General features: G+C 46.8%; 1 protein-coding gene across 1 annotated transcript in view; it reads right to left on the bottom strand.

The window, feature by feature from the left end:
- The window catches only part of LOC144144601 (SEC14-like protein 2), a 55,123-nt gene extending 43,588 nt beyond the window's left edge, over window positions 1–11,535 (bottom strand). Inside the window, exon 1 of the mRNA XM_077676108.1 lies at window positions 10,988–11,535. Within this exon, the coding sequence (XP_077532234.1) occupies window positions 10,988–11,041 (54 nt within the window). The 5' untranslated portion in view covers window positions 11,042–11,535. The remainder of the gene's footprint in view (window positions 1–10,987) is intronic.
- Between the last annotated feature and the right edge of the window lie 4,230 nt (window positions 11,536–15,765).

Genomic DNA, 15,765 nt, shown 5'->3' with positions numbered 1-15,765 from the left:
CCTGAGGAGGTGGTTGGGAAGCGATTCTTTATAAACCACTAACACGGGTGACTACTGCCCGCTTGCGCTAATAATTCATTACACTGTACCTGTAACACGTTCCTTATTATTTCACTTCAACACGAAGTTCATAACGGCCTTATAATCGGTGTGATACACACTAAGACTTTGCGTTTTCACCACAGCGATATTCTTCGTGAACGTTAAGTCAATCTACGTTCCACGGATGGTAATCGGTTGTTTGGTATCGGAGTTGCACACGAGTCCAAACCCTTCGTGGACGAAATGGGCGGACCACTGGCGCGCACACGGCCACTACACGTACCGTGGATGGAGCGCACAGTGGCGCGAGAGGTCGCGTGACGCTGTCACGTGGCATTGAGCGAGAATGCAGGGGGTAAACCCGCAGCTGTGCTCGGTGAGTACACCGTCTGTTTCCCCCGTCTCCGCGTGCGCTCGTTGCTCAATTTGTAAGACAACGGCATCTCGCTCCGTTTCTCCATTTGGTCCAGATTCGATTCCCGGTGGTGCCAATAATTTATTTTATTTGCTCGCGAGAGTTTTCTGTTGACGCCTACGGTAGCGACGGTACACCCTTGGTTGGTGAGGTACGAAGTTTTGCTTTAAAACACACGAACTATACACGTGCGATGACCATTCATAATTCCTTGTCGCCTCCCTTCCCTCTTCCCCTTCTGTATACTTCGCAGGCCGCCGAATAAAACCACGAGCTGCTAGTCAGCGTCGTGTGTTATCGTCCCCCTCCTCGCCTTTTAGCGCTGTTTTGAATCAAAACAATATGCAGCAAGTAGCCCAAATCACCATCGTAATGCAGTTATATTCAAACACCCTGCGACGCAAGTGTACATGCGAAGTGAATGCGGAAAATATATTGATGGATTATGTGACGAGATATGGACCCAAACCACGAGAAAGAAATCAGGCGCAGGATAGGACTGGGATGGGGTGCATTCGACAAGCACTCGCAAATAATCAAAAGTAAGATGCCTCTATCCCTAAAAAGAAAGGTACTCAAACAATGCGTCCTGCCGGTGATGACATAAGGAGCGGAAACATGGCAACTTACTAAACAATTAGAAAGCAAGCTTAGGTCCTCTCAACGTGCATGGAGAGAATAATGCTAGGAATGATGCATAGGGACAGAAAACGAGCTACCTGGATTAGGGAACAAACTCGGATAGATGATATCATAGTTCAGGTTAAGAAAAAGAAATGGACTTGGGCTGGCCATGTGGTACGACGAACGGACAACAGGTGGACCACAAGGACAACAGAGTGGACACCGCGAGACGGGACTAGAAGAAGAGGACGGCCATTAACTCGATGGAGAGATGAAACAAGAAAATTCGGAGGCGAGGAATGGACACGGGCAGCACAGGACAGAAAGGGGGGGAGGTCAGTGGGGGAGGCCTTCGTCCTGCAGTGGACACAAATAGGCTGTTGTTGTTGTTGTTGTTGTTGATGATGATGATGCATGTCACCTCAAAAAAAAAAAACAGAAATGAAATGGGCGGAGTAAATGCGAAAGAAATACTGAACGATCTAGAGAGGCGAATGGGCAAGTAGTAAGTTAAGGAGGCGGAAGACGAATAGGGGTATTAAAAGGGGAGGCTCTAGGCCGATTTGGAGAGAGGAGTGGTTGGACGGGAATGGGGCTCTGGAAGGGGGGGGGGGGAAGGGAGGTTGAAGACAACAAGCTGGATTTGTGGCTCCGTCGATGTAGGTATACACATTCCTGATTCAGTGAAAGGTATTGACGCTGTTCAAACGGAGAGGTTCTCGGCACAGGCAGAGGGAACTAGCACAGAGCATTGGCCGGCGAGGGGAGCAGGCTCGTATTTCTGGACTACTCGCGCAAGACCGCTGTTCATCGAGAATTGCGCTCTGAGTGCGAGGGTAGGGGTATCGACAGTGTGAGGGTTTATGGGAACTCAGGGGTCATTTGTAGGGGGTGTGATGAATGTGTGCTATCGTGTGAATTTCGTACAGAACCAGATGAGGGGGTGGAGATCGTCTTTCATGGTTTGGAAACAGCGGGGCATGTAGGTGTCGAGATAGGGGGCGTACCATCGTCTGAAAGTTTCACGGCTATAGCTTTCGATGGCGATGCACTTATTGAAGAAAACTTCTGCAGTTCGCAGAGTTCGAAAAGAGACGCAAGAAACCCGGTCTGAGTAAACATTTTGAGGTGGATTTTCGTGTCCTTGTACCTAACGATTTGAATCGCTGGTGGTGAAGAAACCGCAGAATGCGTAGCCGCATAGGGAGAAGCAGCGGACATAGTTAATCTTAAGCTTTCCTGTGCATTAGTGTGAGCTGCCTGATTCCCCGGTGAGGGCTCCTCATGGCCGGGCGATCAGTCAAATGTCAGTATTGTTGCGGCTCAAGGTGGCTACCTGATGTAGGATTTTATGGGCAAGTCGGTTGGTGGGGGTCGGGTTTCTTTTTTTTTTTGGCAGCTTGGACAACTTCCTGGATGGATGGAATGCTGGATGGATGGAATCCTGGATGGAATGCTCGACGTGAAATCAAACATGAGGAAGTCGGGAGTCTAAATGACGGCGTAGAGTTCGCCTTCGAAGTTGAAAAAGTGAATAAGATAACACGTGAGAAAAATATCAACATACTACGCGAGAATAATGACAAAGAAACCCCACGTAAACCAGTACGCTATAGGACCCGCCAATTACACGAGACTGGTTGAAACTGAGAGGTCGAAATTGAGGCCTTGCTGCAGTCGATAGATATATGTGTCGCTGGGTAGAACCCTGGGACTTAAGTCATGACATACTTTGGCTGCTAGTACACAGTAATAGAAAAGCTTCTGGCACGGCGATCAAACAAGCGTCCGAAGTTTATCCCCGTTTGCCAAGGCTGGCCGGTACAAGACACGTGCATTCACGTTTAGCGCATAGCGGCAAGGTCTACTCCTCACCTGCAAAAAACTCGCACGCATCACCAATGAACGAGGAAGGAAGTAAGTCGTACAAACTTGAGCGCGAAAATTCAAGGCGCCTGCTGGCTCGCGCGACGGAACGTCCAGGGTGTTTCCGGGGCCAAAACACGGCTCGCGGTCGCTGTTATGACTGAGAAGTCGCCCCTCGCTCGAGACCTCGCCGCCTGGTGTTTTCGGAATCTAGACGGCCGAAGGGATAATGACACCTGCGATGACGTAATCCGAAGGTCTTGCGATTTCGGAGGTGTCGCATGATCGCACGCGCCTGCACTCGCGCCAAGGATTCGCAAGCGGGGCTTCCCGTATACCGGGAAGCATGAAGGGCCTTCCACTGTCGACCTTCTCTGCGCACTTTATCCTCAATGGTTGCTATTATAGCCTACGGACTGGCAATATCGGCGCATGATTCGCGCCATAACGGCTGTTGTTTTGGCCGCGCTCTAACTTTACGATCGTGTTCCGTCTCGCCGATGGGAGTGAGCCCTCGAGCGTGGTCATTGAGATGCAAGGTGATTACAATAAATGAAAAGCACCGTCTGAGCGCCAACATAATCGCAACGGTGAATGCATCGTGTCTGAAGCCAGCTTCCCCCACCAGCAGTCCTTCCCCCTTGGTATAAAAAAGTCCGAGTTCAGGTATAAGCACTTTTTATAAGTTGTGTATGCGAAAGCATAAAAGTGCAGTTGAGCGGCTGAGACACTTTGTTTCTGCCTCGGGTTGTAGGACGACTTCGTAATCTTGTCGCTTGAGACGCTTTGCTTTGCGATCTGCCCTAACGCTTTCTAGTGGCTTCGATCTGTCTCCCACGCGTTACGCCGCTCCTCGTGCCCGCCGCCATGTAATGGAAGAGTTGACGACAATGGTGGACTTCGCTCCCTGTCTGTTCGCTCGTTTGACTGCGTTCTTATGCTCCCTTACTCCATCTGCGTTGTACTGTCGTGGGCAGCCACTCTCGCTACTGCGTGTTCGCTACTCGCTACTGCTAGCACTATGGAACGGCTCGCGCTATGGATCGCTTCCCAAAGAGCCGTTGTGTGGCTTTCGACGCCAACGCGGCTTTCTGTCTCAATGGATTTTTTAAATGACTGCATAGGAAAAAAAAAAAAAAACAGAATGTTGATGGGCAACAGAAGCCATTTTTTTACGCGGAAACATAAGGTTTCTGAATGCGGCAAAGAAAGCATTAATTCAATTGGGGAATACGCTTGGAAGAAGCCTCACTGTTGCACACGTTTGGTTTGAAATAATTCCACATGAACTGCACTCGACCACCAAGCCAGCTGCAGTTTGGCAGCTTGTTATAGGCAAGCCTTACGTAATTGCCCAACGCCTAAGTTCATGGGTTACTCCTTCGAGGCGAATACACACTGAAGTTCTCCCGTATTTGGGGGGGATTTATTTTAACTTTTGAGACCCAAAACGCGAAATTTAGCTGTGCCGCACTGAACGCAGAAACAGCTTCTCACCTGCGAGGGGGAGGTCCTTGTGAAATTAGAGTGATTAGCATGCTAGTGTGGCTATTGCTTGTCGATTTATTTGGGAGATTGGTGGCGCAGTTCTCCTTGCCGATAGTCATCGCCACTGGCTGGGGATGAGGGGGGGGGGGGGTGCAATGAAGTGAATTCTGTTCGTCAGCAGCAGAGATCTATCCCACAACCGGCACCGGAACCCACCGCATCAGTTGGAATTACCGCCCGTCAGTTTTATACCTCCTCATTACGACTGACAGAAGAGGAGCACTGGGAGGCCCTCCTCCAACACATTGAGGCAGTTCTTGGGGGCGACTGGTAACAGCAGCTCCTTCCCCCAGCAATGCAGAAGCCTTTATAGAAGGGCAAATAAAGATGTTTTTCTCTCTCTCTCTCTCTCTCTCTCGTCAGGTCACAAAGCCCGGTTTAATAGAGGTCGGACTAAGGCGCATTTCACGACGCTCCTTCTTGTTCGCATGCGAAGGTAACGGGTTTTCAATGCGTGTAAACATGGCAAGGTTTTAACGGCAGGTTGTAGTTTGGTTTCGATAATTTTAACAGGGCAACGACTAGTGGTGCACACATTGGTAGTACAAGCTTCCGAAAGTAACTAACGGAATTGCACATTATAATGACTTATCAGGCTTCCCTTTCTTTATAGGCGTACTTTCCCCTAGGAGGTCTTGCGATAAAGGACATTGTAAAATATTTCCTGCACTCCGGCCCGCAAAAGTATACACTGCGAGTGTCTGAGGCTACTCTAGCAGAAGGGCTTCGAAAACAAGGAATAGAGGGCGTTGATTACGAGTAGGTAAAAAAATGCTGCGAAGATATTGTTCCGCATGATATAGGCCAAGTACAACAACACGAAAAAAAATGCCCACGAGACTAAAACAGCCCACCACGCTCCCGGTGTCTGCGAGTAAAACCGGATTCAACCACCCGCGTTACGTAAATACTGTGCGTTTTCGAGCTCTTCGTCTCCGCGTACCTTTTACGGAAATTGGTTCACACTGTGTATATTCGGCTAAGGGTACCCGTCCCTTGGGCAGCCCGTCACGCTCGTTGCGCTGAACACGGCACGTTTTTTCGCTCCAGTCGGCTACCACCGAATCAATGTGTTTAAGTATTATAGGCTCTGCGACATCTTTTCGCGGAAGCGATTTTATTGCGACCGCTTATCGCCAAATGTCGTCCCATGAGAATATCGAAACAGTAACCTATCAAACTTGGATTGTTGAGCTCGGGCGCAAGATACTATGCTGTACACCAAACACTGAACACGGCTTTGTATTCTTTGACAGTTTACTTGCCCTGCATTTGTGGATCTGTTCCATAAAAGAAAACTTGAAAGGCTGTCAAGGTCACAATCATGCAGCAGTGAAGTGGACTCTTGCAGAGCAAAAAATTAATAAAAAAAATTGTGTGTAGAAGTGGCATCATGGGCCATCAGACGCGCTGTAGTAAAGAGCTCTAGAGAGCGTTTTTAACGTGCCCTGTTCCTGCTACAGAAGCAATGCAGAATAATTAGCCCTGAAAGTGATAGCCGTGCGCTGTTATTTGTCACGGCCGCTGTTAGTCCAAGCATTATTACTATATTACATTATGCATTGTTGAACAGTAGTATCGTAAATTTAATTTGAAGAGCGACTAACATTTCCTCGGACGAGGAGAACGGAGAAAGTCATTATCAGTACTTATTACCATGGGTTGTGGCAACCCGTCCTAACAACGAGAGAATGAATTAGGCGAGCTTAATGGGGCTTCCGCTGCGTTCCTTTGTTTTCATATTATTAGAACTTTTACTCAATACTATCCGTTATTATTCCCACTAAACAACTACTTGTGTGTGGTATATGCTTCGACGTGCCCTAGCTTAGATTTGTTCAAACTGGTACAGTCATGAGATTTCATGTAGCGAAGTAATGTTTTTAAAAAGCACAACTTTTTGAGAGATGGATTTAACCGGCAACTGCAACAAAGTTCACTCTCTCTGTCTCTCCTTCTTCTCATATTCCAGGGCAAGAATTTTCTTCCAGTGGTCGCCACAGTTTGCTCAAACACCTGGGCTTGAGCTGTGTGGCTGAGGCGGTTAGACGGCCTTCCCCTCAGTATGCACGTCGCCCTTTAAGCGTATCACAGTCACTGGACTCAGGCTGATTTTGGGAAGAAATAAAACCCTGGACGGCCACGTATTCCCTATACCGGCTTGCGTTATTCACGTATAATGCAGCAAATTAATACGATTTTCTATTCTGAACAAAATTTTTCCAGCTTACACGTTTGCGCTTATCTAATAACATCATGAACTACCGTAGTCCGTTGCGTTTCGGAGCAGATGAAGTGTGTTCAAAAGACAGATTCAAAACTGGGCTGTAGTCGGCAGGGAGTCAGGAGTAGCATGCATTTGGCGCTCGGAGAAGGCCACTCAGCTCGTATATCTATCTACACGGGTTAATCGCTCCTCGTCACCCCTTTCGCGCGTGCGATGGCCGGACGATCCCAATGCTAACGGGGCGACGTTGTACTCACATAGCGCCCAAAGCTCAACTCTCTTCGTACCATCTCAACCCGCGTAAATTTAAAAACGATAGTCTTTAAATTTACGTGGGCTGAGATGGTATGAAGAGAGTAGCCCAAGAAAAACTATCGTCTTTCTTGGGCTACCTGCCAAAAGTTGAAAAAATTCTTGAATGAGAAGTTTGTATAGCCAAGTATAGCCAAAACGTTTCCGAATCACTGAATCTGGAAATACAATGCACAATTATCAACATTGTTGAGCAAAAAAAAAACATATATTTGAGGCAAAACATCAATGCACAGCTGGTGCTCGCAGTGGTCTTTTAATTGAAAATAAATGTGTGATTGATGACAGTAAAGAATACGCGTTGAAAACAGTACTTTGACCCAGAAACACAAAAAGCGCTCGCGCGAGCCTGGACCTTGTGGTAGTGGTAGAAGTCCACGAAAAACAAAATGCTCCAATAGGTGGCGCGCGAGCGGTGGAAGGCGGCAAATTTGAATTCACTTAAGCAAACCTCCCCCGTGTTTGTAGTGTGAAGGTCGAAATGGAGGGGAAAAGCATCACAGGTGGGCGGGCGAGAGAAGTTAGGCATTTACGTGGCAGAGGCGGCAGAAGACTCGTTTTTTGACTGAATTTGCATAGAAGTGAGCAGATACGCGGCCATTTTTTTTTTGTTACGCGGCTGCCCCTCCCCAAGCCGGACATACCAAACAAATAAGCTGTTAAACATTGACAAACAGGACGTGATGCAATGTCACGCATTTGTGACCCCCTTCCGCGAAACGTGGGCGCCTCCTGCCTGCCCCGAAACAACAGCACCGCACACTACATAGATTCAGCTCTTCCTGAACTCAGGATCAGGAAGCTGGCTTGTGCACAGCGGCAGAACTCGGCTTGCGCAGCTAATCTGTGCTCCTGCTGAGTACGCGTCACAAGTAACCACGTTACCAGTCACGCGTTACTTTTTTTTTTTTGGTAACGTAGGATTGGTTAACAGCAGAACTGCGGCTTAGTAGAACCTTCTGTTGTGCTACTTGACAATGAAGTATGTACCAGGGTGTGAAAAACCACATGGTGCGGAGCAAAAAAATGACGCACCACTCCGTCTAACGACGACGATGGTTGAACGCGAAGCTTTCTCGTGACGGATTCCATGGTTGTCGTCAGAGTTTGGACTTTTGATCGCAGTTGGTGTGGACTTAGCATCTTTGAGCTTTGACTTTGACTCGTACGTAGTTTGGACTTTTGATCGCAAATGGTTTGGGCTTTGCATCGTTGATCTTTGACTTTGACTCGTACGTATTTTGGACTTTTGATCGCAGTTGGTTTGGACTTGGCATCTTTGAGCTTTGACTTTGACGCGTACGTAGTTTGGACTTTTTATCGCAGCGGCTTTGACTTCGACTCTTCTCCATTGGATTTCGCGCGATGAAGGCTTCGCGTTGAACATGCGTCGTCGTTAGACGTAGGGGTGCGTGATTTTTCTAATTTTGCACGTCCACGCACCCCCTCTCCAAATCCACACTGCTTCGACCGTGTCGGAATGGCGTAATCGGATAGACGTCGGCTTCCTAGCGCAGGGGACATATATGCTTAGCTATCACTGGGGTCAGTAGAGAGTTCGTCTGCAATTGTCTATATACCACTGACTCTTTCCTTGTTAAAGAAGTGTATACCAGTGATCTGTGCAAACTGTGTAATAGAGACAGAGCCACGGAGGCCCATGTCTTATGGGACTGCCGAACTCATCCAGAAGAAGCGAAAGGCACCACGCTCCCGCCGCAGCTTACAGCAGCAGCGAGAGATGTCAATTACAACTCACAACTCCAGGCCGTCCAGCTGGTGGTGGCTGCCCTGAACCGTCAACGGCCTGAAAGTGCTCCTCCAACAGAGGACGCGCAAGTAAGCCTTGACAGGGGCCCAGCTATCACGACGTCCTAGGCCGCGTCCCCGCAGCAGGTGTTTTCCCAATAAAGTTGTTTCCTCCTCCTCCTAGCGCAGGGGACACAGGTTCGATTCCGACCACGGGAAGCGTTCAAATTTTGCTTCACCTCACTCGTTATCATCATCATTGACAGAGAAAGTTGGCTTTCCTGCAGTAGGTTTTCGACGAGACATACGTCCTCAGTGAGAAAGCTTCGCTTTAAAACGCACACCAGCGGCGTCTTCGTTCACCACCGATCAAGAAAACCTGTTAGTAGCGAAAGTAAGAACCGTCTCTTAAATGTTAGTCGTCCGATGTGTTTATAGAGCTGCACATCTTGGGACCTCATCGCCAACTGGCTCCAGCATAAAGGTCCACTAATCGAAGCTGTCGTGAAGCATGCCCACACACGCAATGGTGTTTTGGTGGTACCTATTCAGCTTCAAAATATTGTTTGATCGTGTACGCAGTACACGGGTTTAGTTCTGGCGCGTTTAAATCATAAGAGAAAGAAATAATAACGACAGAGCAATGTGCGTAACGTTTTCGTAACGGTGACACATTACTTTCATTCGCGGGCGAAGTAGGACCATAGCGCGTTGATTTCATTTGACGGGGACGAGTAACCTATTTTTCTTTTTCATCAACGTCCACAACAGTGCCTCCGTTGTACCACTACCTATCGCGTACATCGAAGGTCATCCAGCCGCTAGATTTACATCTTTAGCGTGCACACGATTCGCGGAGCTCAAGGCGGCGTTCCTTTCACCCTTATAGGAGATTAAAACGGAGGAAAAGTCGTGGCGAGGAGGAGGAACAGTCCAGCCGAACTCTCGCCAATGAGGTGCTGCAATTTTGCCAACTCACCCTCAGCTTTGAGAGTGGAAACGCGATCGCGGGCGCCATGAAGGCTTTCGACGCTATCGTGTTGTTGACTTCGCTGCATATATAGCGTGTCCTTTGGAACGGAATGCATATTCGTCTCGTCTTTCTCTTGGCGTTATCTGATCCTCTTGCTTAAAACCTCGCTCCCATATCATTTTGTCGGTTTTCTACCCCTTAATGTAAGACAAGGCAATTCGAGCGGCAGCCTAAACAAGTTTTCTTGGTTGCACTCATGTAATTTCTTTCCATTTCGTTTACGAAGCTGAATTTAAACCGACAGCTAAAAATATTATTAGTGGTAAGTACAACAGATCGTGTACAATATTGCCATTTGTTTTTGGTGAATTGATTGTAGGGTTTAACTCGCCGACGCAACGCAGGCGATGAGGCGCACTGTAGTGGAGGGCTCTGGATTAATTTTGAGCACCTGGGGATCTTTAACAGGCGCCGAAATCTTGTACACACGGGCGTTTTTGCTTTTCGCCACTATCATAAAAGCGGCCGCCGCGGCCGGGAATCGAACCTGCATCCTCGTGCTCAGCAGCAGAACGCATTAGCCCCTGAGCCAACGCGGCGGGTTTGTTTTTGGTAGAGTGCGATCTGAAGCGTGTATATATAAACAACACAAAAGAAAGCACCTTCTATTTGATGTAACGGGGAGAGGAGGTAACGCTCATTTTCAGGTAATTTTTCGCCGATTATGGTTCGTCGCAACATGAATTGCTTACTCAGGTAAGCACACGCTCGTACGTCTTCAAAAGAAAGGAAAGACAAAATGAAACAATAAGCAGATATTATGGTATAACGCGGCAACGATCCGGCAGTCATTTATTTGAGTTTCAGTGCCACCCCGACCATTGTTTTCACAGGTCAACCAATGCTGTTGCGCACGCATGGGTGACTTATCAGCCAAGTATTGCCTCTAGTGACCTGCTCTCAAATCCTACCATTATTTTGATGTAGCTGTGGTTAATTTATATCCTGTGCTAACAGAAGTTACTTGTACTGCAATTGACGTTTTTTACAGTATTGATGTCACAATCGCAGGGCCTCAAACAGTTCTGTGGAGCCCGAATCGTACCTGTACGCGAGTTATTATTGGTACGGTAAATTGACCTCACATAATTCACCCAAGAAAAAAAAAAGAGAATAGGGGGAGAACGCAGCCAGCTGCGAAGGCTCGAGGCAACAAATTGCTCGTTCCTACCTGCTTGAGCGCTTGCTCCTGCTTGGGGCTCAGATCTCCCACGTGGCCGCTCATGTCGAACGCTGTGCTTCGCTACGGTGGGGTCCGAGTCGCGGTCTGAGACCTCAAACGGCGGCTCGCCGCACACCCCGCGGACACTGAATGGCCCTCCGGATCTTGGTCGCGCCTCGGCAGTTCGATGCTTGCGAACTCACGCCGACGCTGCCGGTTCGGTGGCCGTCGCTTCCAGGTGGCCCCTTTCTCGGCCGCCTCGTTGCGCGGACCTCTTCCCGTTCCTGCGGCGCTATTGGGACCAGGCTGCGCTCGCAGGCTAGCTGACCGCACTCGCGACGCTCCTTCCGGAGTCACCTGTGGGCGATTAATTCGCCGAGAACTACAGAAGTGACCACACACTGGTACTCCACCAAAGACGCCGGGGCGGCTGGTGTCACTCGGGGGTCGATGCCACAGCGAGAAATGTTACTGGCTATCGAGTGGTCGCTCTACGGGCCCGCTCCGGTGCTGGCGTCGGAAGCGAAATTATGTCGTCGTCTGCACGCACTCGCGGGTTCGTTCGCGCCCTCTCTCACTCCCGTAAAGAAACGCAGGACAGGAGAGGGTGAGGGCGGAAGGAAAGAGCAGAGGCGAAACCCAGGGAATCGGTTTCGTTTTCCCCTCCATCCCTCTCTCTCATTCCTTCGACCGGAGGAAACCGAAAGCTCGCGAGGGAGAAACGGCGCGCGCGGAGAGAGTTGTTTCTCGAGAGGGGTTCTAGCGCGGCAGGCAGCAGCCGGAAAAAAAGAGAAAAAGGCAAGAAAGGAGGGAGATAAACGTAAGCGAACGCGCTCAAGACGAAGGGAACAACGTCGGAGGAAGCCACGTGCCACGAGGAATGAGGATCAGGGTGTCGGCAAAACACAAATGCAGCTACATGAATCTACGGGGGCATCGTAGAGTTTTCCTCCATCGGAGGTAGGATGAATTAGCGAGCAAGAACCAAACAAGACAGGCCTTGAGGCGTTAAGCCGGTTGGGACGCCATATCGATGCTCTCTGTTTTACTGGGGTTTAATAATAATAATCAATCAATCAATCAATCAATCAATCAACCTTTATTTTCGGTGCCCAGGAACAACCCTAGGGTCTTGGTACTGGTACACCATATACAAATCGCACATAAAAACAAACTAAAATCAAGACAACACAACACACAAAACCGTATGCATGAAAGAAACAATAAAGTAAAGATATTTACAGTAATCTCAGAAAGCAAAACAGCAAAAAAAAAAATAAGAAAAGAAAAGAAACAGGAGACCTAGCGTTGCAAGCCATGACACTCGGACAGCGAAATGTTCAAGGCACGTGAAAAACAGGAAATACTCACTGAACATGACAGAGAAAGTTATACGCAAAACACGAAGGTTTTATAACAAAATGTTCGGAAGTTTCAACTTTGAAAGAAGTTCAGCATTACAAGCACTGGCACTCAAACCTACAGAAATTCAAGCAACGCAAAACCAGGAAATGTGAAAAACAAACAAACAAGAACATGATTTGCCTAAAATAAATACAGCACATAAATTTGCAATGACTAAAGGCACTTAAGCTACAACAGTTTTCAAGTCGTTTGAGAACAAAGAAAAAGAGCTCTGAAATATATCAAGACGATCAGAATATTCATTATATGCACATTGTATTCTGCAGATGGACGAGCGTCTTCTACTTAAAGCATCTGTTCTAAAAGTTCGAAACGTTCGGAAAAGTTTGTTCGGCAAGTTGACATTGATAAGTGTAACCAAGTCGTCACACAAAATATCCCCATGAAGAAGTTTATAAAGAAAGATAATATCAGCTCGCATTCGTCGACACCGAAGAGAAGGAAGACTTTCCAGAAAAGGCACACTGCCATTAGCGTCTTCTAGCACATGACGGAAGCGGTGCTTAAAGATAAAGAGGAACTTATTTTGAACTCTCTCGATACGGTCACTATTGGACTTGCAAGTTCCATTCCAAACAACAGAGCCGTATTCGAGAAGAGGTAGGCAGAGAGCCGAATACAACTTTAAAAAAGGAAGAGGACCTTTAAACTCTCTAGAATACCTGCAAACAGCACCCAGACATCGAAGAGAGCGACGGGTAATTTGTGTAACGTGGGAAGAGAAAGTCAGAGAAGTATCAAATAGTACTCCCAAGTCTCGAATTTCAGTCACCCTCGGCAATGCAGTGCTTGCAATTTTATAAGAGTATTGCAGCTGTTGAGTTTTTCTACTATAGGAGACAATAATAATAATAATAATAATAATAATAATAATAATAATAATAATAATAATAATAATAATAATAATAATAATAATAATAATAATAATAATAATAATAATCAATCAATCAATCAATCAATCATGTTTATTTACGTGCCCAGGAACAGCCAGAGGCCTGGGTGCTGGCGCACGGATAGTTACATGAAAACAAAATACAAGAAACATATTGAAAGAAATAAACAAGCGACAACACACACAAATTGAAGTAGCGAAAATTACAGAAATAAAGCACAGGCGGAGCCTGGGTACAGGTAAAAAAGAAAAAGAAGATGCCTTTGAGCTTATTGTAATGAATACACAACAAGCAGAGAACAAAGTTTAACAGTAAGACGACAAGAACAATGACAAAGTATAGAGTCAAATGATAAGACAACCATGATAAGTAAACAGTTTCAAAAACAGGCAACTATAGTGGTTAAACAGAACCACAGAGAAACCAAATTTCAGCAATAAAAAAAAGAAAAACGAACGCCAGATATATTATAGATGTTTAACATACTGTGTTCAACAAAGCAGTACGGTAAATTGTAAAGGAGCTTTGAAAGATGTCAAGGCGTTCAGAGAAGCGGTTGTAGCAATTCTGTATTCTGCGCACAGGAGAATGATTGGAGTTGCGCGCAGCGGTCAAGAAAGGGCGATGCGACCTGGTGGGCCTCTGTGGAACACTAAACTCTAAACAGTTAAGCAGGTCTGCGCAAGAAAGGTCACCATGAACAATTTTGTGAAGAAATGTAAGGTCTGCACGCATACGTCTGCAGGTCAACGAAGGAATGGAAGGAACTATGGGTAAGTCAGAATCAGGACCCGAACTGTGATTGTGATGACGGTGCTTAAGTATGGATAAAAACTTCTTCTGCACACGTTCTATTAATTCACTACTAGATTTGGAGATGCCGTTCCAGGCAACAGAAGCATATTCTAACTGGGGGATACATATTGCATTGTATAGCATTAGAAATGGATCTGGAGAAGAGAATTCCTTTGTAATCCGACACACATTTCCAAGACTTCGGAGTGCTCGCCGGGTGATGAGCCTAATATGAGAAGAAAAAGAGAGGGTACTGTCGAAAAGAACCCCGAGGTCCCTAATCTCCTCAACCCTTTGCAACGGAGCTCCCGCTATACTGTAGGAAAACAGTAGACGATGGGTTTTCCGGCTGTACGTGACAACCTTTGTTTTAGCTGGATTTAAAATTAGACAGTTTTTGCTGCACCAGACCGATAATTCCGACACATCCCTCTGCAAGGCACAGCAGTCCTGAAAACTGCTAATGTGCCTAAATAGTTTGACATCATCAGCATAGAGAAGAAATGAAGATTTTGTTAACACTGTTGACACATCATTGATAAAGATAGAAAACAATAGTGGACCCAGCACAGAACCCTGAGGTACACCACTCGTTGCAGTGTAAACACTAGACCTTTTGAAGTTTACATCTACGTAAAAGGACCGGTCAAGGAGATAGTTGGACAACAAGGCAACAAGACTTGCATCAACACCGGAGATAGTAAGCTTGTTAATTAATAATTTATGGTTCACTACATCAAACGCCTGACTGAGGTCAAAATAAATTACATCCAACTGGCCGTTTTCACAAACAGCAGCCGAAGCCTGAGTCATGAAGCTTGCAAGATTTGTAACCGTCGATCGACCCGAGAAAAAGCCGTGCTGATTTGGTATCAGAACGTTCTTGACGCAGGCAGCAAGAATGTTGTGCAGAGCTGACTCAAAGAGTTTTGAGGCGACACAAAGGAGTGAGATTGGGCGATAGTTGGTAACGGCTGACTTATCACCAGACTTAAATATTGGAAAAATTCGAGCAATCTTCCATGCACGAGGAAATTTACCGAAAAGCAAACAGTTATTATAAACGGAAGTTAAGACAGGCACAAAAATGTTGCCGTAAGCCTTCATGAGGGCTGCTGGAATTCCGTCTGCACCACAGGAAAATGACGGTTTCATCCGTTTAAGGCTATCATTGACAAGTTTTTCATCGAACATAAGTGTACTAAAATTAGACATATTATTAAACGATAGGCGTTCGTCGGGACCATCTGGCAGTTGAAAGACAGAATGAAAGTACTGAGCAAAGCTCGTGGCGACATCCTCAACCTGTTCCCCATCGGAATTAATCAGACTAATGTGTTCTTTAGACGCCTTAGAACGGCCGCGTACATACCTCCAGAAGTCAGCCGGTTTCTGAGACGCAGAAGCCTCTAACGACTCTATATAGAGCTGGTGGTCACGCCGGTAGAGGCTTTTACAAAGTGAGCGATACCGACTAAAATCCGCTTTCCACTTGTCAAGCCCAGACCGCTTGGCCTTTTTGTGGGCACTGTCCTTAAGTTTAAGCGAACTTCGAAGTTCTTTAGAGAACCAGTGGGGAAATTTGGAATGATCAGGCTTATAAAAAGGGATGTACTTTTCCATGCCACTCCTGACAATTTCGGTAAAACGTCGAACCTGTTCGTCAACATCATT

Source organism: Haemaphysalis longicornis, unplaced genomic scaffold (assembly GCF_048455015.1).
Source record: "Haemaphysalis longicornis isolate Haplotype H1 unplaced genomic scaffold, Haemaphysalis longicornis Haplotype H1 scaffold_7, whole genome shotgun sequence".
Classification (NCBI taxonomy): Eukaryota; Metazoa; Arthropoda; class Arachnida; order Ixodida; family Ixodidae; genus Haemaphysalis; species Haemaphysalis longicornis.
This window is presented reverse-complemented; position numbering and strand designations above follow the sequence as displayed.